The sequence below is a fragment of the Trichomycterus rosablanca genome, chromosome 21 (assembly GCF_030014385.1).
Source record: "Trichomycterus rosablanca isolate fTriRos1 chromosome 21, fTriRos1.hap1, whole genome shotgun sequence".
NCBI lineage: Eukaryota > Metazoa > Chordata > Actinopteri > Siluriformes > Trichomycteridae > Trichomycterus > Trichomycterus rosablanca.
In genome coordinates this window covers 1,242,415-1,270,000 of record NC_086008.1, presented here as the reverse complement: position 1 = coordinate 1,270,000, position 27,586 = coordinate 1,242,415, and the positions used below count along the sequence as shown (strand labels likewise).

The 27,586-nt window shown below is 44.0% G+C and overlaps 2 protein-coding genes across 3 annotated transcripts in view; both read right to left on the bottom strand.

Annotated features, from left to right (window-relative positions):
- The window catches only part of susd2 (sushi domain containing 2), a 23,496-nt gene extending 22,379 nt beyond the window's left edge, over nucleotides 1-1,117 (bottom strand). The window contains exons 1-2 of the mRNA XM_063018228.1: nucleotides 977-1,117; nucleotides 1-76 (exon numbers count right to left, since the gene is read on the bottom strand). The exon at nucleotides 1-76 is cut by the window's left edge and continues 123 nt beyond it. Of these exons, the coding sequence (XP_062874298.1) occupies nucleotides 1-76; nucleotides 977-1,049 (149 nt within the window). The 5' untranslated portion in view covers nucleotides 1,050-1,117. The remainder of the gene's footprint in view (nucleotides 77-976) is intronic.
- A 1,466-nt stretch (nucleotides 1,118-2,583) lies between these two features.
- Nucleotides 2,584-27,071, bottom strand: slc39a14 (solute carrier family 39 member 14). Of its 2 annotated transcripts, none has more exons than XM_063018229.1 (9): nucleotides 26,984-27,071; nucleotides 19,277-19,553; nucleotides 16,679-16,850; nucleotides 11,557-11,726; nucleotides 9,530-9,652; nucleotides 7,396-7,572; nucleotides 7,041-7,239; nucleotides 5,250-5,434; nucleotides 2,584-4,893 (listed from the first exon to the last, which is right to left on the bottom strand). In XM_063018229.1, exons 2-9 carry the CDS (start codon nucleotides 19,535-19,537, stop codon nucleotides 4,741-4,743), a joined length of 1,440 nt encoding a protein of 479 aa, XP_062874299.1. In that variant the 5' UTR covers nucleotides 19,538-19,553; nucleotides 26,984-27,071; the 3' UTR covers nucleotides 2,584-4,740. The 2 variants fall into 2 exon arrangements, with proteins under 2 accessions (XP_062874299.1, XP_062874300.1); XM_063018230.1 differs by lacking the exon at nucleotides 26,984-27,071 and adding an exon at nucleotides 20,239-20,323.
- Between the last annotated feature and the right edge of the window lie 515 nt (nucleotides 27,072-27,586).

The following is a 27,586-nucleotide window of genomic DNA, read 5'->3' as shown; positions in this document are numbered from 1 at the left end:
GTCAGTAACGTGGTACACGTGGGGTGACATGAACACGAGGAGAACTTCTCACCACAGCGTCCCTCACACGACTGAGCTGGAACAGGACCAGAACATGCAGCCATGAACATCACAGATATCAAAACATGGTCAAAAATATTTGGACACTTTCATAACCATGAGCATTAATGTAATGTCGTCTCTACTTTCCCAGGTAAGCTTTTACATCATTTAGGAATGTAACTGTGGGAATGTAACTGTTTCTTTCACATGGCAAACAGGCCGCTGTGTTCAGTCAAACTAGGCCTATTTATACAGGCACAGAGAAGCCACCAGCTGTAGTAAATCCTGATCATTAATCAAGAATTAGGAAGCCATGACACGACACTTTCCAAAACACCCAGCAGATTTTCAGAAAACCAACGATGAATTTTGAAAATGTTGCAATCAAATAATAATAATAATATAAAATAATAATAATAATAATAATATAAAATAATAACAATAATAATATAAAATAATAATAATAATAATAGAAACATAATAATAATATAAAATAATAATAATAATATAATAATAATACTGATAATTTTAATAATAACAACAATAATAATAAAAATAATAAGATAATAATAATAATAATCTTGATAATTCCAATAATAATAATATAAAGATTATAAAATTAAACCTGATAATTTTAATAATAATATAAAGATTATAAAATAAAATACTTTTATTAACAACAACAACAATAACAAAAAATAATAACAACAACAGCAATAATAATATAAAGAAGTAGAATCCAGATAATTTTAATATTTAACAACAAAACAACAACTACATTAATAATAATAATAATAATAATAATCATAATAATCATAATCATAATCATAATAATAATATAAATCCGGATAATTTTAACAACAACAATTATTATTATTTTTATTATTATTATTATTATTATTATTATTAATATAAGGACACTGTGGTTACTGACCTTCAGCAGGGTGGAAGATCAGCTGTGTACAGATCAGGATGAAATAAAGACTCAGGACCGCAGAGCTGCTCATGTTCACTCACGTTTAGCTCCTCCAGTTCGCTCCTCAGCTCCGGACCCCTTTAATCCAGAGTGTAGGATCCAGGTGAGCTCAGGTCAGGGTGGTTTGGTCCTGTAGTCCTGATTCACCTGTAACAAAGGTCTTCAGATAAACATCAGCAGGTCTGAGCTGGTTATACATTAACATTAATGTTCCACATGTTCACACACATCAGCACAACTGGGCCTGGAGCTCATTCACACACTGTATAATAATTATAACGCGTTATTACGTCCAAATGCTCATCAGAATGACTTTACACCGAATATTTACAAAAAGAGGAAATTATTTAGAAATAATTTCTGATGGGGCGCTTCTTTCAAAATTAAAGTCCTGCAGTACTGCAGTTATCCGCCAGAGGGAGCCAAACTCAATCCTACAATCAACGCCCGTTATTAGCGTTAATCAGAGGTTTGTGGGCAAAAGTATTGGGACACCTGACCATGAGCTAGCTTGTCATCCCATTCCAAAACCATGGGCATTAATATGCACTATACGGGCAAAAGTATTGGGACACGACCACAAGCGTGTCAGAATTGCTCCCACTTTACATATTTTTTGTTATATCCTTAATGTGTGTGTGTGTGTGCTTTATGCTCGGCGCTGCTCCACCCTTGTTTTTGATTGCCATCTGATAACGACACTGTACAGCAATTCCAGCGTTCTTTCCGATAATGATTAAAGTTGAAGTTCTCAGGGTTCCTTTCATACCACTTGTGATTATGTGAGGTGAAAATTCAGAGACTCACGCTCAAAAATGTGTGTGATTTAGCGGCCTACAATCATCACTGAATATAGTTTGAGCAATTGAGGGTTAAGGGCCTTGTTGGGGCTTGACCTGGTAACCTTCTGATTACTGGTCTAGTATCCTAACTGCTGAACTATTACTGCCCTAGAATATATAAGAGGATGGAGGCTTCTTGAGGCTTTTTTTTTTTTGTAGGAGACACAGACTTGAAGGTGGACGCTATGCTATAGCTCGTGTGTCTGAGTAGTGGGAGGAAGGGACTACTACCTGTGGACCGAGTCTCATGTCCATATGACTTACGGTTTGGTCTCTGTTTCATTTTATTGGAGAAAAAGAGAATAACAATAAGAAGAATAATAGCGCTGGGGTAAAACACACAAGCAGAGTCACGAGTCGAACCTCAGCTCTGCTTATGGCTGGCAGGACACCTATACAGACAACGATCGGCTCGTTTTAAAGTAGGGAGGGTTGTAGGGATTCCTCATAAGTGCTGCAATTACTCCCTCTGCTGGCTGGTCGATGGTGCTGCACAGAGACGGGGAATAATGGAGATCAGTGCTTGACTCTCTGTGCACGATACGGATCTCTGTATGAACCCAGGTGCAAGTAAAATAGACGAGGTTGGCCCTGCACATATGTCGGAGGGGGCGTGTGTTAGTTATGGCTCTCCTCGGTCAGGAGTGGACGTCTGCAGCAGTAGAGGGGAATCGGATATGACTAATTTGGGGGAATAATGCGAAAAAAGCAAAACATTTCAGGTTTATTTTGGCAAAATTTTATTTAAATACACATGAGCTTTGTTTATTATCATATAACGACATTTTACTCCATCAAATAAGTAGAAAAATTCTCAGAACCTTTTTTTCTTCCAACCATTTCATTTCCAGCAGAGTAAAAAATTCATAAAATCTGGTCAGAATTATCGTCGTCTATTCTACAAATTCAACAAAAAACATTTCAACATCAACAACTCAAAAATAAAGCACAAAGATTCCAGTTCAATTTCTGTTCTGATCCCATAATAAATATTTTATTACTATTATGGACACAAGCATTGGTACACGCCTTCTAATTTGTGTTCAACAGGCACGAATTCCCACAGACATACTTCAAAATATTGTGAGAAGCTTCAAAAGATCATAGAGATCATAAAGAGATCATAAAGAGATCACTTTATTTTAATACCAATTGTTTTTGTTTTCAGGACGTCAGACAAGCTTGCGGTCCGTATAGCCATATACGCCATATAGCGTAAGTCGTATTGTTTTTTCTGGCTCTGTGTCTGTGCTTTTAGATGTGAAGAAAGAAAATATTAGGCGCCCAGGTGGAGCAGCGGAATATTCCGCTAGCACACCAGCGCCGAGATTCTGAACTCCCCGGTTCTAAACACGGTGTTGCCACCGGTCGGCTGGGCGCCATCTAGCGGGCATAACTGGCAGTGCCTGCAGCAGACACGTCTCTGCTAGGGAGGGATGACCGGACTATGTGGGTGGGGTGTTCAAACGCTGTGTAAGGACCCTGATTGGCAGATATAGAGGCGCCTGTGCAGGGTGCATGGGTAAAAAAGGGTTCCGCTAAGGGCTGCACGCGGGTCAGTAATATACCCACCTCGACTACAATCAGGGATCCACCAGCAGCGGAAGACAGATTAACTAAACCAAAGGTCCCCAAAATACAGCATAAACACACAGCATGGGTCAGCGACAGTCCACTGCACTCAGACAAACGAATAAACAGGAATTAAAGTAAATACTGAAGTGAAAAGAACTCAATGCAGCATTTTCTCTAATAAAAAAAATCTCTATGTGACCCAAACATTTGTGGACACCCTTTTAATTAACATATAAGGTCCTTAACATCAATTATATAAAATAATTTTTTTGCTTTTCATCTATGCAGCAAACGTGAATGGAACAGTGTAGAGGAACTCCAGTGTCCTGCACCGAGCCCCGTCTTCCTGACCTTACAGAATGGGTATAAACTCCCCACATACACACTCCAAACTCTAGTGGAAAGCCTGTCCAACAAGCTCACTATAAGGTGTCCACATACTTTTGGCCCTGCAGAGCAAATGCCCTTCTCATTTCTGAACGAGAACGTTTAACGAGGAGGTTCCGACGCTGAGCGACGCTCCTCACGGTCTTTAAACCAGCAGCTTAGTGACCAGCAGCCACCACTGGACCCCCGAGCAAAACCATCAGCCATCAGACACCAAGCTCTAAACAGACGCCCGGGTTCCAAACTCCACGCCGGCTTTTGAACTGTAGTGTAATGATTCACTCAAGTCACCATTCGATTCAATCTGCGAAAGTAAGTAAATGATTCCATTCCGTTCATGATACTGAGTCAACGATTCAATCTGATTCATGATCTGATTCACAAAACCAATTTCACGATTCACATTTGATTCATGAAACAGAGTTCACAATGATGAAATTGATTCATAAACCAAGTCATGATTCAATTTGATTCACGATACCAAATTTATGATAGGATTTGATTCATAAACTGAGTCTCGATTCAATTTCATTCATGACACCGAGTTCATGATTCAATCTGATTCAAGGAACCGAGTTCACAATTTGATTTGATTGATGAAACTGAGTTCTGGAATCAGTTTGATTCATGATACCAAATTCACGATTAGATTAGATTTATAAACTGTGAGGTGTTGGTACGGTGGAGCTGAATCAGATCAGACTGAAGTTCAGAAGATCCAAACTTTCCTTCATCGTAAATAAAAAATCCAAAACTGAAAAAAGAAAGAAAAAATCGTAGAGAATCGCCGCCGCGTGTCCTGAGACTCGGATACGTCTCGGTCAGATCCGTCCAGGTTCCTCAGGCCTCCTCTGTCCTCACCTCTCGCCGCGGTTACAGCGACGGTTCCTGCGCCCGGTTCTGACCCGGGTTCCGGTGCTATTCCAGCTGAATCTGGCTCGAATAAACGGTCAGGATGAGCATGATGCTGAAGCCCGTGAGCAGCCCGGCGTTCTGGATGGCGAAGCAGATGAGGCTCGCACTTCCTCCCGCTTCCTCTTCCTCGCGACTCACCTCGTTCATCTCGGGAAACTGATCAGACACAACAGAAGCACGTCAGAGTCAGGGACGCAATACGGAACCCTTCAGGAGATCTGTCGGTTCTCAGAGGAACCGTATACGACGTCTTCTAACACTTTTGAGATCTTTGACTATGTGACAGACCTTCTTGGTATCAGTGCCTGACTGAATTGGTACGAATGCCCACAGACACATTCCAAATCCATCTGCCTCCAATCATCTGGGACTCTTTCCACCAGAATTTGAAGTGTGTCTGTGGAAATTTGTGCCCAACTTGTCAAGAATTTGTGAGATCAGGAACTGGCCTGGCTCACAATCATCATCCCAATTCATCCCACTGGCTAAATCTCAACGCTCCATCATCTCACCATATCAGCCAGAGAGATGTAGAGGAACATCCCCCCCGCCAGAGCGAAGATCCAGTTAGGGGAGAACTGGTTTCCCGCCAGGATCCCGAATCCCATCCCCAGATAGCAGCAGCAGGCGGAGAGGAAGTTGAAGAAAAGCGCCTGCTGGATGCTCATCCCAGCGTTCAGGAGGATCACGAAATCACCTGAGGAACCACGGAGAGGAACAAACACAGGAACAGAGGGTTATACACAACACGGACCAGCGTCACGGACCAGCGTCACGGACCGGACGAGGAGGTTCCAGCGTCACGGACCGGACGAGGAGGTTCCAGAGTCACGGACCGGACGAGGAGGTTCCAGAGTCATGGACCGGACGAGGAGGTTCTAACGTCACAGACCAGATGAGGAGGCTCCAGCGTCACAGACCGGACGAGGAGGTTCCAGAGTCACGGACCGGACGAGGAGGTTCCAGAGTCACGGACCGGACGAGGAGGTTCCAGAGTCACGGACCGGACGAGGAGGTTCTAACGTCACAGACCAGATGAGGAGGCTCCAGCGTCACAGACCGGACGAGGAGGTTCCAGAGTCACGGACCGGACGAGGAGGTTCCAGAGTCACGGACCGGACGAGGAGGCTCTAACGTCACAGACCAGATGAGGAGGCTCCAGCGTCACAGACCGGACGAGGAGGTTCCAGAGTCATGGACCGGACGAGGAGGTTCCAGAGTCATGGACCGGACGAGGAGGTTCCAGAGTCATGGACCGGACGAGGAGGTTCTAACGTCACAGACCAGATGAGGAGGCTCCAGCGTCACGGACCGGACGAGGAGGCTCCAGCGTCACAGACCGGACGAGGAGGTTCCAGAGTCATGGACCGGACGAGAAGGTTCTAACGTCACAGACCAGATGAGGAGGCTCCAGCGTCACAGACCGGACGAGGAGGTTCCAGAGTCATGGACCGGACAAGGAGGTTCCAGAGTCACGGACCGGACGAGGAGGTTCTAACGTCACAGACCAGATGAGGAGGCTCCAGCGTCACAGACCGGACGAGGAGGTTCCAGAGTCATGGACCGGACGAGGAGGTTCCAGAGTCATGGACCGGACGAGGAGGTTCTAACGTCACAGACCAGATGAGGAGGCTCCAGCGTCACGGACCGGACGAGGAGGTTCCAGCGTCATGGACCGGACGAGGAGGTTCCAGAGTCATGGACCGGACGAGGAGGTTCCAGAGTCATGGACCGGACGAGGAGGTTCCAGAGTCATGGACCGGACGAGGAGGTTCCAGAGTCATGGACCGGACGAGGAGGTTCTAACGTCACAGACCGGATGAGGAGGCTCCAGAGTCATGGACCGGACGAGGAGGTTCCAGAGTCATGGACCGGACGAGGAGGTTCCAACATCACAGACCGGACGAGGAGGTTCCAGAGTCATGGACCGGACGAGGAGGTTCTAACGTCACAGACCGGATGAGGAGGTTCCAGAGTCATGGACCGGACGAGGAGGTTCTAACGTCACAGACCGGATGAGGAGGTTCCAGAGTCATGGACCGGACGAGGAGGTTCTAACGTCACAGACCGGATGAGGAGGCTCCAGAGTCATGGACCGGACGAGGAGGTTCTAACGTCACAGACCAGATGAGGAGGCTCCAGCGTCACGGACCAGACAAGGAGGTTCCAGCGTCACAGACCGAACGAGGAGGTTCTAACGTCCTGGACCAGATGAGGAGGTTCTTAGTGTATTTTACATGCTGGCAGTAATGCCGACCACGACCGTAACTGTGGGAATTTGTGCGTGCGTGCGTGTATCTTACCCAGTTCATGAGGGAACTCCTCACACAGGATGGCGACGGAGGTGCTGATGCCCTGGAACACTGAGACGGTGAAGGAGGCGCCGATAGCCAAACCGTCGATGAAGTTGTGGAGTCCGTCGCTGAGTGTGATCATCCACGCTAACGTCCCGATGTCCGAGTACGACCTGCCCTTCAACCAGTAACACCTACCCTGAGAGTCCTACGGGCACAGAGACGGAGACGAATACTTTTTCACGATTGCCAGACATTAGCAAGTGCATCCTCAATTCCCAATCCAGGCTTTCCTCCCCCCAATATCAGTATTTGACCTCACAAATTCCCACAGACCCTCCCTAGAAACTCCAGACCTCCTCACCTGCGGCGTCTGTCCTGAGCTCAGCATTTTATCTTCTTCTCTGAGCTCCTCGTCCACTCGAGCTACAGAAGCTCCTCCAGCTTCTCCGTTCTGCAGCTTCTCCGTCACCCCGTCCTCCGGATCGCCGTTAGCGTGGCGCTCCACGGGGAAATGCCCATGCCCGTGCCCATGTCCTCCCTGACGGGTGAAAGACAGACACAACATGCTCATGTTGTCATGGTGATAACACAGAGAGATGAAAGAGGAACGAAAACACGCCAGCATGTGTTTAAACTGATCGGTGTAGTGCTCGGTGTTCACCACAAGGCGGCGCCAAAACACCATTTACATTTACAGCATTTAGCAGGCGCTTTATCCAAACTGTGACCAAATACAATGCAAGCAACTAAAGGTTAAGGGCCTTGCTCAGGGGCCCAACAGTGACAATTTGGTGGTCATGGGGCTCGAACTAGCAACCTTCTGATAACTTGTTCAGCCCTTTAACAACTTCCTGACAATCACCCATTCACCTGGAGGACATGGGTGTAGAACGTCCTCAGTGGAGTAGGGGGTACAATCCTTGACTCTGCTTACTGTCAGACATGAGTTTTGCATGTTCTCCAGGTGTATTAGATGACTGATGGCTGAATGCATGCTGCCCTGTGTTGTACTGTACTGGTACCTTGACCAGGCAGAATTCCTGCTCTGCACCTTTGGGTTTTTAAGCACTGGACCCATCATGACCCTGACCAGGATGAAGCAGTTAGTAGAAATGAACACATGACTGGATGAACACATGAATGAAACGAGGCCTCGTGACGGAGCGTGAAGCAGACGATGGTTCTGCTTCAGCTGCTGATGTTGATGTTTAATTTGTCTGGAGGAAGGAAGTTCAGCGGCGATCGTAAACGCATCGGAACCCCCACCGATAGCTCCGCCCCCAGCAGGGACAAGGTCCACAATAACAGCTCTAATGTAGTAGGGAGTTTATTAACACTCTACATTAAACTGTAATGTATAAATACTGCGCTACCGTACCGCACCAACACCGGGGTGTGACATCAAGTACTTCAGATTTCTACCAGTACTAGTTACTCCTGTTTAACTGGTTCTACAACTCAAAAATACTGCAGCGTCAGCACGAGGTTCAACCTGTGATCAAACACACCCACTCGCATCAAAAATACTAACACTACTAATACCAATACTACTAATACTAATACTAATAGCAATACTACCATTACTAATACTACTATTACTAATACCACCACTATCACTACTAATACTACTGTTACTAATGCTACCACTACTAATACCAATATCAATACTAATACTACTATTACAAATACTACCAATACTAATACTACTATTGCTACCACTACTAATACCAATAGCAATACTACTATTACAAATACTACCAATACTACCACTACTAATACTAGTGTTACTAATGCTACCACTACTAATACCAATATCAATACTAATACTACTATTATTAATTGCAATACGACTAATATTAACACCACTAATACTACCATCACTAATACCAATAATACTACAACCACCACTCTACTAATACTACTACCAATACAACTACTACTCTTAATACAAATACTACTAAGACAACTAATAACAATATCACTAATACAACCACTACTAATGCAAACTGCTATCAATAATAATACTACCAGTCAATACTACTAATACCAATAGAATACTATTACTAATACTACTACCAATACTATTACTACTACCACCAATACCAATATTACTGATACTACTACCAATACTATTACTAGTACTACCACCACCAATATTACCAATATTACCAAAACTAATACTACCACAACCAATAATACCAATAATCCTACTTCTACAACCAATACTGCCAATACCAATACTGTCACCACTACTAATACTGCGACCAATACTAATTATAGTAAAAATTTTTATCCTGGTCAGGGTCGCGGCCAGCCTGGACAGTGCACCAATCTATGGCAAGGCTTCAAACACCAGCCCCTCTTACCAGCCCCCCCCCCATCCCAACACAGCCAATCACGTCTTTGTAGGCGCCTGGCTGGCCAATAGCACAGCTGCGATTTGAACTTTATAAAGGCATGTGTGTGTGTGTGTGTGTGTGCAGGCTCACACTCACCCCCTGTTTGGGTTTGAGGATCATCTTCAGCACTTTCTCGGTGAAGAAGAAGAGGTAGAACCCCCCGAAGACCACTGCGGATTTGGATACGTAGCTGGACTCGGTGGGGTCGAACCCGAACGCCTGCGTGAGAGAGGGTTAGATTATTCCTGCAGACCTCAGACTGATGGAACAGAGAGACGTGACGGAGAACGGGGGGGCGCCAGACTCCGGACACGGACTCGGGAGAGTCACCCAACCCCCCCTCGCCCTCCGATAATGAATAAACATGAGAGTGTGAAAGTATCAGTGTTTTATTGGTACTTTAAAAGTGTTTTAAAGTGTTGATTTAAATAAACGTGATTATTTAATTATATTATTATTTAATATTCAATCCTTAGTGTCCAATTGGAGGCGCTGTTTCTCTCTCTCTCTCTTTCTCTCTTGTTGCTGCCACTGCAACCACACCACCCCCCGATCAATCATGCACCACTTCTTTTCACCCACCAGGTTAGAAGTTTAATAGAGCGCAGACTGGCAGACGTCATGCCTGCAGCCGAGACGAGGAGCCCTGCTTCGATTAATCAATCGTGTCTGTGTCAGCGCCCGGCCGGTAGATAGCAGAGCCGGAAACGGTCCTGTTCTGTTTTACTGGTACAGATTCGGCTCTTGATCTTTAGGATTTCAGATGAAGAGAAGATCGATGATTTGGGACTCGTTTTATAGAAGATTTAATGAGGAATTTGATTAAGTGATAAATGAAAACATGCAAAATAGAAACGATCTCCGTAAATTACAGTCGTGAATAATCGATCAGATTTTATTATTAACACGTGAATAAAAGATTTTTGCGGAATTTTGCAGTAAATTAAATAAAAATTGAAACCGGTTTGATTTCACGAAGGGAATGAAAATAACGTGATGGTTACACGTCCGACGTCGTTTACAGATCAGCCTGAGCTTCAAACGTCCGGGCGGAGCAGAAGCTGCCGAGAGTCCTGAAGTGAAAACATCATTAAATCTGCACTGTGAGATTCATCAGAGTTCATTTATACTGCTGTGATGGACCGAAATGTTCAAAAATCAGGAGGTTACTACTGAACCCGACCCCTCCCTCCACAATTTTCTATTAATTTAGTCATTTTCAGTTCCCGGTTACAAATCAAAGCGTAGAAAAGCATCAAGAGTCATGATGTGCACCAACCTGCCAGCAGGGGTCAGAATTATGCAAAAAGATCAAACTGGCCAATTATGCCTGTCCACCCGGCCAGGTCAAAATCGCGACTGAAATTTGAAAGAAGAAACGTCGCTGAAAATGGGCGCATCTGCACTCGCAGACTTTCTAAACCCACTTGGTCGATGAAGCGCAACACAGCGTCTCCACGTTTACTAAAAAAAAACCCTGAACCTTTAATACACATTTTGGAAATAGGCTTATTGTTGGACGTAGTTCTCTCTTGTTTTAATTTACACCAGTTACAGCACGCCGGTGATGTGGGGTAATATGGGGTTACTAATCACCTCCGTTGCCTCTATGACAGCCTCCACTCTTCTGAGAAAATTGTTACCAGTAATCACAGCAGTATAAACGCGCTCAGATGTTTAGCATGGTAACCAAATTCATGTTTATGGATTATTACCAAAAGTAAACTTTTGGATTTTTGTGTTTTGGCTGTTTTGTAAAAAAAAAAAAAAGGATTTTTTTTTTTTTTTTTTTTGACCGTTTCGTGATTTTTTTGGTAAATTTTTTTGAATTTTGTGATTTTTTTTTGGCCATTTTCGCAATTTTTTTTGTGTGTGACTTTTTACCATTGTGTAAAATTGTTTTTTTTATTTTGTTATTATTTTTCTATATTTTTTCGAATCGTATCTGAGCTTTGTTTAGTGTAAATCTGATAATCTCGTGTTTATTGTAGTTTTGAAGTTTTGTCTGTTTTGTGAAGTCTTTGTGAAATTCTTGGTATTTTTGTGATTTTTTTTGGGCCGTTCTGTGAGTTCTTGTCTGTTTATCTAGAGTAAATGGAGACTGTCAGGATGGGAGACTCTACCTCGGGGATGAGCTGAAACAGGGCGTTGGAATAGAGCGTACCGATGGCCAGCGCTATGAAGTAGAGCAGCAGGCGTTTGTAAAAGGTTTTCTTCATGAAGGGAACCACGCTGGCGCCCAACAGCGAGCACAGCGAGATCACCGTTACACTCACGAACCCGTAACCCCAAACTGAGCGAGGGTGGAGCGCCAGGCGAGGGGGGGGGGGAGAAAAACAAAAGAAATGAGAATTAGTCTGATTACAGATCTAAAGAGGAGCAGAAGGTTCAGACCCTGAGAAACACAGAACAATGAATTCAGGTTAATTACAGGTTCAAATCCCACAAACCACAACCAGGTGCGTCATCAGTGATCGATGATCGGTGATCTGTGATCGATTACACACTCGGTGCACAGTGAAAATCAGCAGCTTATTAAATCTTTGAAGGAACTTTTTGATCACCAGCGTGCAGCGTTTTCCAGACCACGAGGTTCAACAGATAAATCACGTCCAGGTTTCAGCCGAATCGGACCTGAGCTTTGTTTAGTGTATTTACCATAAATCTGATCATCTGGTCCTTATGGTAGTTTGAATGAAGCCACACTGGAATTTTGTTCATTTTTGGCCGTTTTATGATTTTTTTTGTCATTCTTTGAAATATTTTGACATTTATGATCAATTTATGAATTTCTTTTGTGAATTTTTGGCCATTTTGTGACAATTGTTTGTGAAATGTTTAAAATTGTGTACATTCTTGGTACATTCTTTTTGTAAATTTTTTTATAATTTTATTTATTTTTTGTGAATTTTTGGCCGTTTTGTGATTTTTTTTTGTAACATTTGTTAGAATCTTTAAAAAATTTTGGCCATTGGCCAATTTTTGATCAATTTCAATTTGATCAATCAGTTTCTTTGGTGAATTTTTGGCAGTTTTGTGAAAATTGTTCATGAAATGTGAATTTTTTGTAATTTCTTTATAAATGTTGTGAATTTTTTGCCATTTTTAAATGAATTTTGTGAATTTTTTTTGCCATTTCTTTAGGAATTTTGTGAAATTGCCATTTCTTTATGAATTTTGTGAATTTTTTAGTCATTTCTTTATGAATTTTGTGAAATTTTTGTAATTTCTTTATGAATGATGTGAATTTTTTGCCATTTCTTTATGAATTTTGTAACTTTTTGAATTTTTTTTATGAATTTTGTGAAATTTTTGTCATTTCTTTTTGAATTTTGTAAACTTTTTGTGATTTCTTTATGAATTTTTTGACATTTTTGCCAGTTCTTTTAAATTTTGGCCGATTTGTGACATTTTTTGAATTTTGCAATTTTTTAGCAGTCATATAAAATCAGTCTTACGTAAAAATGTGGACACCCCGGTCAAATGTCATGCTTAGTTGTTTCCAATTCCCTATTTCAACTCCTCTGCTGCTCAGCGCTCATTAGAGCGGTCACGCCGTGCTCGGTGTGTTCCTCCACCAGCCAGCAGGGGTCGCTGTTGCAGCAGCAGTGAAGAGGAACCCGATCACACCCTCCCTCCCTCCCTCCCTCCCTCCCTCCCTCAGACACGGCCCATTGCCAACAAAACACTAGTGTGACCGGGGCTTCAAACTAGCGTGCCTGGTGCTGTATGGCCAAAAGTATGTAGACACGTCAACATGAGCTTCCTACACATTCTGTTCCAAAATCATGGTCATTCAAACAAAGCTGCAGGTGAAATAGCCTCCACAGTTTTAGGGATGCAAATATGGGAATTTGTGCCCATCCAGTCAAAACATAAAGATGGAGGAGATAGCCCGGCTAGCAATCAATGTTCCAAAGGGATGAATTAAATGGTGCTGAGATCTTCGCCTTACAGGGTGGCTGTCCACATACTTTTGACCATGTGACCCAAAACACCCTGGAATGGTGCAAGCGATAGTCTGGAAAACACTGCGTTCATCTCAACAACCATCGATAAACACTGTGCTGTAATTAATAAACGAACCCTTGGAGAAGAAGAACCGAGTGTTACGAAGTGATGAGAACCCACCAGAACAAAGAACACACTCACACACACTCACACACACTCACACACACTCACACACACTCACACACACTCACACACACTCATCCCCCGGAGGACTGATAGGAACACCTGAGGCTATCTCTGATCCTTCTTCCTAATTTGGTGGATTCAGAACATCTCCTCAGGCTACACGTCCCTCCATCAGCCCTGCAGGAACCCACAGGAACCCACAACACCCTGTTAGCTCGGTCAGTGAGGGGATTCGAACCAAAACAACTTGGAATAAAGACTGGCTGTCTTCATTCATGAACCCAGTGCATCTATGGAAGCTCGTCTGGACGCACCAGCAGATCTCAGGTTGACCAACCACGGCGGTTGAGTGGGTTTGTGGGCGAGTGCATGTGTGTGTGCGCATGTAAGAGTGTGTGCATGTGAGTGTGTGTGCATTCAGGTTTGTATACTGGACCTCTGGCAGCAGCTGGAAGACAGATGTGGACAGGAGTGTACCGATGGACAGAGCGATGAAAAAGACCAGAACTCTGCGCATGAAGCGGGTCCTCATCAGGGGGATGACGAACGCCCCCGTCAGAGCGAACCCGCTCACTATAGTCACGCTGAGCACCGCGTAACCCCACACTGCAACGAAAACCAGACAAGAATTAATCCCAAACGCTTCCTCAGAGGGGCGGGGTCAGGACCTTCCCCAAACTGTTTCCACACAGCATGAAATTATTAACAAGAATGAGCAGCGAGTCTGAGAGGGAGGAACCGGGTGGAAAAATCAGCTGCTTGGTGCTGAACAGCGACTGCTGCTGTCCGATCGGGGAATTACACGAGTGGTTGAGAAATACAGAGAGCGCAGTGTGTTCCTTCATACACATTTGACATATGGTCTTGGGCTCTAATCCACCACGCTCGGCCAGCGTGTGGGTGGTGCACGCTGCAGAGGATCCGACGTCACTGCGATCGTGTATTAATTATCCAGTTTTCCTCTCTTGGGAGGGTCACGCCCAAAACTTGCCGTTCACGTCACTTTGAGAAGCGGGCGCGGTCCGGGCGAGGCTTGGAGGCTTTCGACTTTTACTTCTGGGATTCTTCCTGGTTTTACAAGCTTCATAAATACAATTTACTGCCCCAAAATTAATTTGGGGAGCAAAACCAAGTTCATTTGGTCATTAATCAATGAAGCTGATTGATAAACATCAAAATGTATCTCCACCAAACATCCGTCTGCAAGCTTGAAGCCAGAAAGGGTGAAAACTTCCCACATGGCAACCCAAAACTGAGCTGACTTAGTCATCTTGTGTGTTTTTCTCCTCTTCGGTCACATTTTCACATTTTTGTGGACGGTAGAGGCAACCCGGTCAACCGGTCAGTCCGTGTTCGGTCACTCCAGGACGTCTTTATTCGTGCTGACCGACGGGTTTGTTGTTTCTCCCCCCGGGTGAGATGAACCGAGTTGAACCGGGAGCGTCGGGTCCGGCTGTGCTTTACACTTTAACCAGCTTCTTATAAATGTTCTGGGAGAACGTGATGAGAACCTCGGTGCTCTCTGCTCCATCCTCCTTCACCCACATACACACTGATAACTCCTTTAATATCTAACAGGGTCGGATTAAATTTTACGAGCGGCGTGAACCGCGTGGCACCGGGATTAAAGAACACGGAACTGAAACGGCTGAAGATCCGCCAGCGCGTCGACGTTTTCTAATCTGAGCTCCTGATCAACCAGGGCGGAGAACCGTCACGTATCTCCTGATGAATTCATCCTACTGCTTTCGTTCTTATTGTTAGTCATTTCCGATTCCCTATTCCCGATTCCTCTGCTGGGGCGGAGGAGAGCCGTGGACTAGCACCCGCTCCCTCCGTCCGTCCACCCGGAGAGTCACGCTGTGCTTTACGTGTCCCGGTTCCTTGACCGGACACAGCAGGACACGGCCGAGTGTTCCACCACTAGAAGTGTTCCAGAGGGACTAACCATACAAACAAACTATATAATATATATAATATTCTCCAGAGGTGTCCTGCAACATGAAGCAACATTTACATCTTGTTTATCATCAAAACCTGTAATTAAATCATTCATTAATAAATATAAATAAAACCCAGTAATAATAATAAATGAGTTTCATTTGTGATACGGTTCCAGCGTTTATCCAGCGCGACTTTTACTTGCAACTGAGGATTTAGGGTCTTGCTTGAGGGCTAACAGTGGCGGGGCTTGACCTAGCGACCTTCTGATTACCATTCCAGTACCTAAGGAACCATGAAACCTTCCCACTGTTCTATAAAGCAGGAACCGGTTCCACTCTAGTTTGGACACTTTGACCAGAACTAATCGGGTTCCAGATTGGGGACGGGGAACAGCAGGTTTTTCAGCAGGAACCGTGACGACGTCCGTAGGCGTGTCCTCCCAATTTAGTTGTATCCAATTCCAGACGTTATTTCACCTCTACTGCTGCAGACGTCCACTCCTGACCGGGAGGGTCGTTTCTTTTTACCTACGGAGATCCATATCGCGCACAGATCTCTATTATCCCCCGTCTCTGTGCAGTTCCATCGATCAGCCAGTAGAGGTCGTAACTGCAGCAGTTACGAGAAACCCCTACGACCCTCCCTCCCTCGGACGAGCCGATCGTCATCCATGTAGATCGTCGTCAATACAGGCAGCTTGTTACTGCCGTTTATTTCCACTGTGTGTTGTGCAGCGCCCCCTGCTGATGACATGTCCTCTAAATAGAAACCTGAACGGAACCAGTTCAAGAATCAGAATTATTCTGGTTGATTAGAGGCCTCGGAGGTGTTTGGATGGATGAAATAATTATATGACGTTGTTTACACAGCACACGTGAGTGATTCACTAGATTTGGGATCCTTCACCCCAAACCACAGACTGTGCACTACATAGTGTGTACCAATACCATCAGTAGTGCATTATTAAACGTACCATTCGCCGCCGTTGCCTTTATCTTCACCTTCAACACCCCTATCCCACCCGCCTTCCCGCCCAAATACCCCAGACTTCCATCAAATCAGGCCCAAAATAAACAAACCAACAAACAAACCAACAAACAAATGAAACCTCTCGTCAGTAATAATCGTCATGAGCACTCGTTAATCAGACGTTGGTTCTCTTACCCTCGGCGGCTGTCGGCTTGGCGCTGGGTTCCGGTTCCGGGTTCTGCTGAGCTCGGCACGATCGAGAGTCCAGCTGCTGCAGCATCAGGGGACAAAACTGCTGCAGACCCGGAGCGTCCAATCGGGACTGTTCATGTAGGCCGTGAACCGCCAGGGTTCCTGTTTCTAAGCACTACACACACACACACACACACACACACACACACACACACACAGAACTGATGTTAGGTTACTGAGCACCTGACCCTCGACACTAACCCCCAACACTAACACTATCTTCATGGATCCCCAAAATTAAGAAAACCCCACTTTCATAAGCTAAACCACCTGATAACCACCTGATAACCACCTGATGCCCCTCCACATGACATTATAACCACCAACGGTGCAGCCCAGATCACCAACTACCGCGGAAAATAAGTGACACACCCTAATTTGTCCTGTTTCGGAGAAACGCTGTTCCCTATTGTCAGTCACAAATACACCATGTGGTCAAAAGTATTTGGACACCTGAGCGTGAGCGTATTTCCAAAACAAAATGACCTCTAACAACAGCCGCTCTTCTGAGAAGCTTCTCACTAGACTTTGAATGGGCACAAATTCCCACAGACAGTCCCCATACTTCAGTCATGCACTGATTGATCAGTCTGTGTTCCGGTTCATCCCAGAGCTGTTGAGTGGGGCTGAGCTCAGGGCTCTGTGCAGGACACTGGAGCTTCTCTTCATGTTTTTATAGAGCTCATACAGTCATGCTGGAACAGGAAAAGGACCTTCCCTAAAGTGTTGCTGTAAACTCAGAACCATGTGATTCCCTTTATATGATTGATTTACTACACCTGTTAGCAACAGTTGTGTTTGAAACACGTGAATTCAGTCATTAGAAGGGGCGTCCCAATACTTTTGTCCACATAGTGTAGATACAGCTTTGCTTTCTGCAGAGCTCGGGGTGGACACGTAACCGGGCTGGGGGGGGCTGGTGCAGAGATTAGGACAACCCTCTAAAGCCCTCGCTGCTCCACAGGGAAAAAGAAGTGGAGGGTAGTGATATCTGGATATGGAACCAGTATGAGGTTTCTTGATGAAACTGGGAGGACTGGGATCGTATTAATACAGCTTCTCCATGCTCAATCCTCTCTGAATGGTTCCAACGACCTTTATGTTCGAGACCTGCACCCCACACACACACACACACACACACACCCCACTGCTGGCACTCAAACCAGCAGTTGTCCAGCCTGCCCCGCCCGTGATCTGGCCCCGCCCGTCCAAACCCTGCATTCTTTTCTCTATATAACTTCACTAAGACGCTTCTGGCAAAGCTGCACCCACCAAAATACACAAACAATAACGCGGCTCCTGATTGGCCAGGAACGTAAAGTAAACCCGCCCACACCGAACCCAAACATATCATTACAGTCTGGAAATCACTGGAATAAGCAGGAGCTTACAGAGTCCAAAAAAAACATGAGACCTCGTTGTTCTGTACGGTCTGCGACACGGAGAACATACAAAATATACAGAATAATTCTGACCAGGGTACACACACACACCGCCAGGGTCAAATGGTTACACACACCCGGATTTATTTTTGTTTATGAACTGTTCTTCCTTTAAGTGTTCTAAAAAGGAAAAAAATAAAGAAAGAAAGAAAGAAAAATTAAAGAAATAAAGAAAAATAAAAAAATAAAAAATAATAAAATAAAAAATAAATAAATAAATAAAGAATAAGTAATAAAGAAAGAAAAATAAAAAAAGAAAGAAAAATGAAAAAATAAAAATAAAAAAGAAAGAAAGATTTAAAAAATAAAGAAAGAAAAATAAAAATAAAAAAGAAAGAAAAATAAAAAAAATAAAAATAAAGAAAAATAAAAAATAAAGAAAACAAAATAAAGAAAGAAAAAAGAAAGATAGGAAAAAAATAAAGAAAAATAAAAAAAGAAATAAAGATAAAGAAATAAAGTAAAATAAAAAAGTAAAGAAAAATAAAGTAATAAAGAAATAAAAATAAAGTAAAAAAGAATAAGAAAATAATAAAGAAAAATAAAAAAGTAAAGAAAAATAAAGTAATAAAGAAATAAAAATAAAGAAAAAGAAAGAAATAAAGAAAAAAATGAAAGAAGGAAAAAGAATGAAGATCAAAAAAAGAAAGAATAAAAAAAAAAATTAAATGAGCAAAAATGAAACAAAGAAAGAATAAAAATAAGAACAAAAAAGAGATAAAGAAAACAAAAAGAAAAAAAAGGTGAAATAAAGAAAGTGTGAGGATTTTTCGTTTTCCTTTTATTATTTTTTGAGGGTTTAATCTGATTGGCCGCAGCAGCGCTGAGGTGGCGCTGCAGTAAACTACTGGGATCTGGGGATCCAGGGTTTGAATCTCAGCGGTGCTATCAGGCGGTCGGGCATGAACATGACTGGTATGAAGATAATCTTTAGGGAGGTGCACTGGTTAGTCTGGTATGAGGAGCAGATCTGCTGTGGCGACGCCTAAATAAATCCAGGAGCCGAGAGATAATAAATCTGATGCTGTAACATTCTCGTTAGACTCCTCGTTAGACGATTTGTTTGTTATTGATTATCGATTATTAGTTTCCCTCTCACCGTGGACTCGTTACCCTTGGATTTCGTCTCGGCCGTCTCCTCCTCACTCGGCTCGATGTTGAGGTGAACGAGGAGCGAGCGGAGCTGCGGTACGGAGATGGAACCGTTCTCTCCATAACGGCTCAGCAGATCCTCCAGAAACGGGGAAAACTCCGACTGACCCCTGACCTCTGCTAAAGGCCAGCGTAACAGGCCGAGGGTCAGCGTGAGGAGAACACTCAGGGTCAGCTGGGTGCAGACATGGGCCGGACTCTGGGTCATGACTCTCCTGTAGAACCTGAGTGAGACATAAAGAACAAACGGAGCGATAATGGTTAAAACGTCAAGTTCTATCGAGTTCTGTCAAGTTCTTTAAAGTTCTGTCAAACTCTGTAGAAGCTCTGTCAAGTTCTGTGGAGTTCTGTAAAGTTCTGAGAAATTCTGTAAAGTTCTGAGAAATTCTGTAAAGCTTTGACAAGTTATGTAAAGCTATATAAAGTTCTGTAAAGTTTTGTCAAGTTCTGTCAAAGCCCTGTAAAGTTCTGTAAAGTTCTACCAAATTCTGTAAAGCACTGTAAAGTTCTGTGATGTTCTCTAAAGTTCTGTAAAGTTATGTCAAATTCTGTAAAACTCTGTAAAGCTCTGAAGTTCTGTAAAGTTCTGTAAAGCTCTGTCAAGTTCTGTAAAATCTCTGCAAAGCTCTGAGTTCTGTAAAGCTCTGTAAAATCTCTATAAATCTGTAAGAAGTTCTGTAAAGCTCTGTCAAAGCTCTTTCAAATTCTGTGGAGCTTTGTAAAAGCTTTGAGAAGTTCTGTAAAGTTTTGTCAAATTCTGTCAAAGTGTTTTGAGTCAAGCACTGTCAAATTTTGTAAAGTTCTTTTAAGCTCTATCAAGTTCTGTAAAGCTCTGTATAGCTCTTTTAAGCTCTGAGAAGCTCTGTAAAGTTCTGCATCTGATCTGTTTAATATACCAGGATCGTTTACCTGTTTTAATAATCAGGGGGGTGTCCACATACTTTTGGCTCGCTGATGTATTAGCAGGTAACTTCCCTTCTGTTTCAGTAAAAGAGAACAAACTCAAATCATAATCATAACGACAGTTCAGTCAAACCCGTGCCACGCCCGTTACTGTTCCCCCTGTCCAAAGCAAACACCCCTCCTCCAGGACGACTGGTGCTTCAAGTGTTTGTTCTCCTGCCATGTCTACCAGGATCCACAGATCATCTCACCACACACTCAGAGGGGTGCAGGATCAAATCCCCGAACACTCACAGTGACTGAGAGAAAGAACAACACACTGACCTGCTGTAGGAATTCACCCACACTCTACACCATGTACTCCAACCCCCCCCCTTCACTACAGAAAATAACCCCCCCAGCACACACACTTGTATCCAAACTGTACACCAAGTACCTCCAAGTACCTCCTCAAAAATAACCCCCTCCATTCACTACAGCACAGAATCCCCCCGCCACTACTGTATCCAAACTGTACACCATGTACCCCCCAAAAAAGGAGAATTGCCCCCATACCACCACTGTACCCAAACTGTACACCATGCCCCCCACAAAATCAACCTTGTTACTACAGTAGAGAGGAGAATAACCCCCCCCCCCCCCCCGCCCAACACACCACCACTATCCACTATCCAAACTGTACATCATTAACCCCCCCCCCCCCCCCCCAAAAGGGGAGAATAACCCTGGAATACCCCCCCACACACACACACCCCAACACCACTACTGTATCCAAACTGTACACCATGTACCCCCTCAAAAAAAAGGATAATACCCCTCCGCATCATCACTGTATCCAAACTGTACACCATGTACCCCCCCCCCCCCCCCCCCCCCCCCACAAAAAAAAAAAAAATCACTACAGCACAGACTGCGATACTGAACCTACCGCTCCTACTGATCAATCACCAGACGGAACACCCGGAACATTCCATACACGTCACCTTCAGAGCTGTACGAACACACCGAAAAAGCACCCGGTGCATTCTGGGAATCCTGCGGCTCTCCAGATTAGGTCACCACGACGCGGGTCCTAACGAGACGCTGGAGGATTCGCGATGCTAACGTCAGACTCCTTATTACTCGAGGGGAGCGACGGAGCACCTGGCAACCCGACACCTACGGGACTGAACCACACACACTCCCGAGTGACTGGATGGCAATTCCCACAGCTGTGCTCCAAACTCCATGATGGTTCTGAGGCCTGTGAGGTTCTGCTCCATGAATATCGTCGTGATTTAGATATACTCAACTCCCCGCGCCCGAAACACACCTCACGATTCACCCACCTGAGATCAGACGAGCTGCTCTTCCTCCAAACAGGCTCGACGACAATCCAGCTCACCACATCCAGCGCCCCAGTGTGTGTGTGAGTGTGTGTGAGAGTGTGTGTGTGTGAGAGTGTGAGTGTGTGTGTGTGTGTGCGTGTGTGTGTGCGCGCGCTTATACCCCTGATAACAGAAGGTCGTTACGACCTATTTTGGGAAGGACGTCGCTCGAACAGTTCAGTAAAAACACATCCAGACGTTTCCACGCTCAGCTGGAGGAGGCAGGAAATAAGAAGACAGTAGGTACAGGAAACTTAGGAAGGAACAGTGAAAGGATGGAGGGAGAGTGGAGGTGCTAGGCTGCAGGGCTGCTGGGCTGCACATCAAGCCGTGACCTTGTCGGACGTCCGGATATAAAAACAAACGATATTAAACCGGAGCTTGAACAACAGCCGCTCTTCTGGGAAGACTTGTCACAAGACTGTGGGAATTTGTGCCCATTCGGACAGTATGATTGGGCGCCGAGGTCAGTGTTCCGATTCATCCCAGAGCTGTTGAGTTGGGCTGAGGTCAGGACTCTGGATCCACAGATCATATCATCATGCACTCACAGGGACGCAGGATCAAATCCCCGAACACTGGAGGTCCTTCAAACCAGTGCACAGCGGCACAGTCATGCTGGACTGGAAAGGTCCTTCCCTAAACTGTTCCTGCCAAGTCAGAACCATGTATTTTCCTTCATATAACTGATTTATTACACCTGTTAGTGACTGTTGTGGCTAAAACGCACGAGATCAGCGCCAAACCACGTGACGTCCAGCGTAGCCTAAACGTCTCGTATCAGAGATCTGGACGCCGTCAGCGCCGCTTTTCCTCGGCTCCGAGCACAGAGACTCCTCTCTCTCAAGGTCGTCAGGAATTCGAGAACTGGTTGGGAACACGCCCGGGTGAACGTGGAACTCCAGGTGATCTGGAATTCGAGAGCCGAGGCTGAACGCTGACGCGTCGACTTCAGCAGGAGCGAGAAGTGTTCGTTTCATTTCACGACCTGGATTTTTGCTGAGTCATGATGACTGAGGAATAAAATATACGCTACATGGTCATAAGTATTCGGACGCCTGAATGCGGGACGCCAGATTAGTTACTTCACACCGCATCTTTACAACAATAAAACACACACACACACACTATAAACTAGACAAAAACCAAGACGATCATGAAAGCTGGTAAATATCATGTACAGAACTGAAGAACGAACCCGTGTCCTAGATCATTCAGCGTGTTCCGCCAGTCCAGAAGCGTCCACTAATATACAGAATCATCGATGCATCCCCGGGTACCTGAAGAAGTCGTTCTTTACCTCCAGAAGTGCACCGTCCCGATTCAGACTTCGCTCGGATGACGCTCCGTCGGCGGTCAGAACCTTTATAAGAGCGGCGTGCATGACGGCACCAAACCAAACGGGTCATTAAACACACCGGTGGTCATTAACCGGCCTGCTGAGATGCTGAAATGAGCACCTTCACTCGGGATCCTCGCTGATAATAGCAGAGCGGTGCTGCCGGTGATAATTAAGTCATTACAGAGCACTACTGAGTCAATGTGGGGGGGCAGGTGGGGTCGGTGAGGGGTGACGTGAACACCCCTTGTGGTTACGGTTTCAGAAAAGTTGATGCGTCTAGAGTTACTGAATTAAACAACATTAGGTGGCCGAACGCTCCGACTAATCCTGTTTCCAATCACGTGTGTGTAGTCGTGATCACGTCTTGGTACCAGATACTACAGAATTAAGTCACCTTGGTGGGTACAGCGGGTAAAATGGGTGATTTAAAGTTCAGGACTACAAACGTGGTACGAGTCTACACTAGAGGCGAGGAGCCTCCGTACACACATGAGCATTACAGCCTTGCAGCAGCTTGTTAGCCGAAAGGATCAGCGAGAGGCATCAAGGAACAAAAATAATTCATGTAGCTTCACTTACGGATTAAAGTTACTTCACGCCGCATCTTCACAACAATGCAGAGCTGTTCAGACTGCGTGTTAGGTGGGTGGGTCAAATCTGGAAGACTTTCCTAACCTAAAAATGCTTCTGAAAGAATTTAGTTGGGTGCACCCACAATCCTGCTGATGGGCGGTGAGGGTGGTGAATCAGGACGCTGTTCCAGAAACACTGGGTTCCATCAGGTTTGTAGAATGGTGAACCACCACTAGCATCAGCTAAATCCTCATGCAGGTCCCCTGACCGAGGCTGCGTCTGAAATCGCATACTTCCATCCTGAACAGTACGCGAGAGCGTGTAGTGTGTCCAAATACGTAGTTTATAGGGATGTAACGATTTACCACAAGACAGTTAATAATCGATTCAAAAATTCCACGATTCAAATCGATTTCACGGGTAAAATGAATCGATATTCACGTTGAACAGCAGAGGGCGCTGCCGCTATAAACCTCGCCTTGATGACACTGGCGCTATACGCCTGGTTGCCAAATTTGTGTTTTTTTCAGCCAAATTGGGCTTAATTCAAAATTGTTTTGCATAGTTTGTACCTACCTCAGAAATAAAAGGGCGTTCATTATTTAGATAAACAAAAGATAACAATAAATAATAATAATAACATTTTTGTCATCATTTGTATTCAATTGTTCAGTTTAATTCAGTTTTTAAAAAAATCTGGGAAAAATCGTATCGTGAATCGCATCGTATCGTGGGTAGAGTGTATCGTTACATCCCTAGTAGTTTACATTAAAGAGTACGCCAGAAGTATCCGGGTGCACGCTTGCGGTCCGATAATCTATCCCATAATTCAACTGGAGCTGCAAAGGCGTTCGTATCGAAGAAGAAAGGCGGCGGAAAGCGGAGTACGACAATCATTAAAAATGTTATGATTAAGTTTAACCCTGAATAACGCTATGAGCAGCTTTGTGGAGGACGACAGGATTGATTCAGTCCGATTTTAAAATGGTTATAAGTGTGGCGATGAGGCGTCGTGCATCACGTGACGTTGGTAGGATGGCGGACGTAGTACGTACGAGGTTGCGTGCATACTGGACACTTGCGTACTGAAAGAGCGTACTGCTTTACCGACTGAGCAGATTTCGACGCAGCCCGAGGTACTTCTTGTCTGGTCCACCAAACTCGTTCCAGGTTTCTTCCATTTCTGTATTATTGAAGCCACTGTGGTCCTCGGACACTCAAAGCCTTAAATATTGTTTTATATTACTCATACTGACATTTGCGTGTCCTACACGAGGTGCATTATCATTATTAATAATAATATAACCAGGTAAAGTGAATCTGTTTTAGTGTAAATAACGCCACACTGTGTGTGTAATTTTCATCCGGCAGCTCTTAAGTCTGTATCTCACGTTTGTTTGTTTTGTATTCAAGGTTCTTTCACTTTGTTTTCTTTTCTGTTTTAACAACCGACTGTTCTGTTTGCACTCTTCAACCACGTTTACACAGCATGTCCATAATGTTTCACCATAAAAACTCTCATATTTCTTATCATTTTAGCTTATTTTGTGCTGCACGGAGCCATAAATCTTATTTTTTATTTTATTATTGCTGCTGGTCTCACTGAAGAGCTACCAAACAAGGTTTCATTGTACTTTATAACTACAGTGACAATAAAGTTTGTCTGTCTGTCTGTACTGCTGTAACGAGTTCATTTCCCCAACAAGCTCAATAAAGTCTCATCTTATCTCTGATCGATGTCTTACTGCAGTTTGATCACAGACATCCACAAACGGTTCCTCAGACTTCATTGTTTGGTTTTAGTCTAGACAGTAAAGAGTAAATTGAGGGCCCTGACAGACCCACAGACTGCAGCAGGTGGATTAAATTAAGTTCTAGACAATTAGAGCAATTAAAGCAAAGGGTGTGAATACTTTCTGGGCGTCATAGCGGTTCAGTACTGGTGATTTGGGATGAGCAGCATTTTACTGAAGCTCCTACAGCACAGACGAGCAAATCCCAAACACTATCAACCAACACATCATCATCATCATCATCATCATCCGATGTGTTATTATACATTCACTAACACTCAGACTCACACGACACAACCACAACATAGAAGTACAAATATAATCCAGATAAACCTGAGAAGAATTCTAAATAAATAATTAACCAAATCAAACGAAGAGAAACATCCAACAAATCAAAATGACTGATCTAGAAATGGGGCGGCACGGTGGGTAGCACTGTCGCCTCACAGCAAGAAGGTCCTGGGTTCGATCCCCAGGCATGTGTGTGTCTGCCCTGCGATAGACAGTGTGCCTTGCCCCCCGGCGTGACCCTAATTGGATAAGCAGTTAAGAAAGTGAGTGAGTGATTGATTTTGAAATGCATTTATTATATTGTGAGTATTGTTTTTTTTAATGATCAAAACCCAAAATTAATTTTAACACTCCTGACAACAAATCATTGGTCAGACATTGAGCACATCTCAAAACCTCTGCCCCCTATTTGCTCCTCATTTCTCAATTTATTTATTTATTTATCAGGATGGTAACGTGATGTTTTACACTGTGGTTCCATTCATGACAGGAATGGTAGTTACTCGTTACACAAGATTCATCAGTTCAGGTTTAATATCAAACACAGTCATGGACAATTTTGTATCTCCTGTTCAGCTCACTTGCACGTCTTTAGACTGTGGGATGAAACCGGAGCTCCAGGAGGAAACCAAGACATGGGGAGAACATGCAAACTCCACACAGAAAGGACCCGGACCGCCCCACCAGACTGTGCAGAACCCAGGACCTTCTTGCCGTGAGGCGACAGTGCTACCCACTGAGCCACCGTGCCGCCCCAAAACCTTATAACATTTAGCTGAATGTAAGTGTGCACACATCTTTAAGAAAAGATGCTTTGCGCCATAGGGTGCACCTGGTTCTAATGATTGATCGATTGAAAGATTAGTGCATTTTTTTGGGTTTAGTACAGGAGTGTATATTTATAACAACTAGATGAACTAAATACACCCCCCAACCACCCACCCCAAAAAAACAATAATAAAGGTATAGACTTTATTTCTACATATTTAGACTTCTATTATAAACCTGATTCACAGCAAGACCAGGTGAATCACACTCACACCTCTGATAATATGTGGAAGAAATAGAGTTATAAAAAATATATTTATTTTAAGGATTTATTCCTATAATTTACACTCCATCATCATCATCATCATAATCATGTGTTTCAGCATCACTGCTAACACAGGTTAGCACACCAGCTAATCTCAATCACACTTCAACAACATCATTTAATATCCGTGTTATAATCGAGATTAGAGATTAGATAAATAAATTGAAAGCATTTACAGGATGTGATTCTGAGATCGATATTAATTATTAATAAGAGTCACATGATCTGAAGGTAAACACACATCACATGTATAATACAATGTAATATAATATAATCTCAGGTTTATACTCACCACACAAATTCCACAGCGTTTCTCTGCACCTCTGAAGATTTTCGGATGTTTTAAGATGAACTAAAGCCTAAAATCGAACGATCGCCGGAGATATACCAGGACTGACTGTGAACCGGATGAATGTGCTCAGCTCGTCTCATTCACTCTACAGTTGAGCCGTGTGGGGAGCTGCGCATGCGCACTGATCTTTAACACGCTGTCACTTCGGCCAGTCCGCCTCTTTTCCGTGACGTCACCATGTCAACCGACCTGCAGATGGGATGTAGGGTTGCCAGATCAGCATAGAATCGACAATAATGGAACGCTGTGAAAACAAAGCGACCTCTATGTGATCTTCTCAGCCAGAAGAACAGCAGCTCTTTGAGAAGGCTTCTCACGATGTCTGTGGGCATTTGTGTCCAGTTGTATGGCTGGGAACTGATGTTGGTCAGAAAAGCCTCAGTTGATGTTCCGGTTCATCCCATATCCCATATATATTGTATGGTATTGGTCATTTCTATATTTATACTTATATATCTGTATATATTGTTTATAAGAATAGATACACTATATACTGCTCCTATTATTATTATTGTACCAGATGCACAATTTGTACATGCTTTT

What these genes read in the sequence shown, in the direction of transcription:
- slc39a14 (XM_063018229.1), bottom strand. Translation starts at nt 19,537, where the DNA reads ATGACCCAGAGTCCGGCCCATGTCTGCACCCAGCTGACCCTGAGTGTT. An exon ending in TGTTTCAGCTCATCCCCGAG is followed by an intron (nt 9,653 to 11,556) that starts GTAGAGTCTCCC and finishes TCTCTCACGCAG; the next exon opens with GCGTTCGGGTTCGACCCCAC. An exon ending in ACATCTCTCTGGCTGATATG is followed by an intron (nt 4,894 to 5,249) that starts GTGAGATGATGG and finishes GTGTCTGATCAG; the next exon opens with TTTCCCGAGATGAACGAGGT.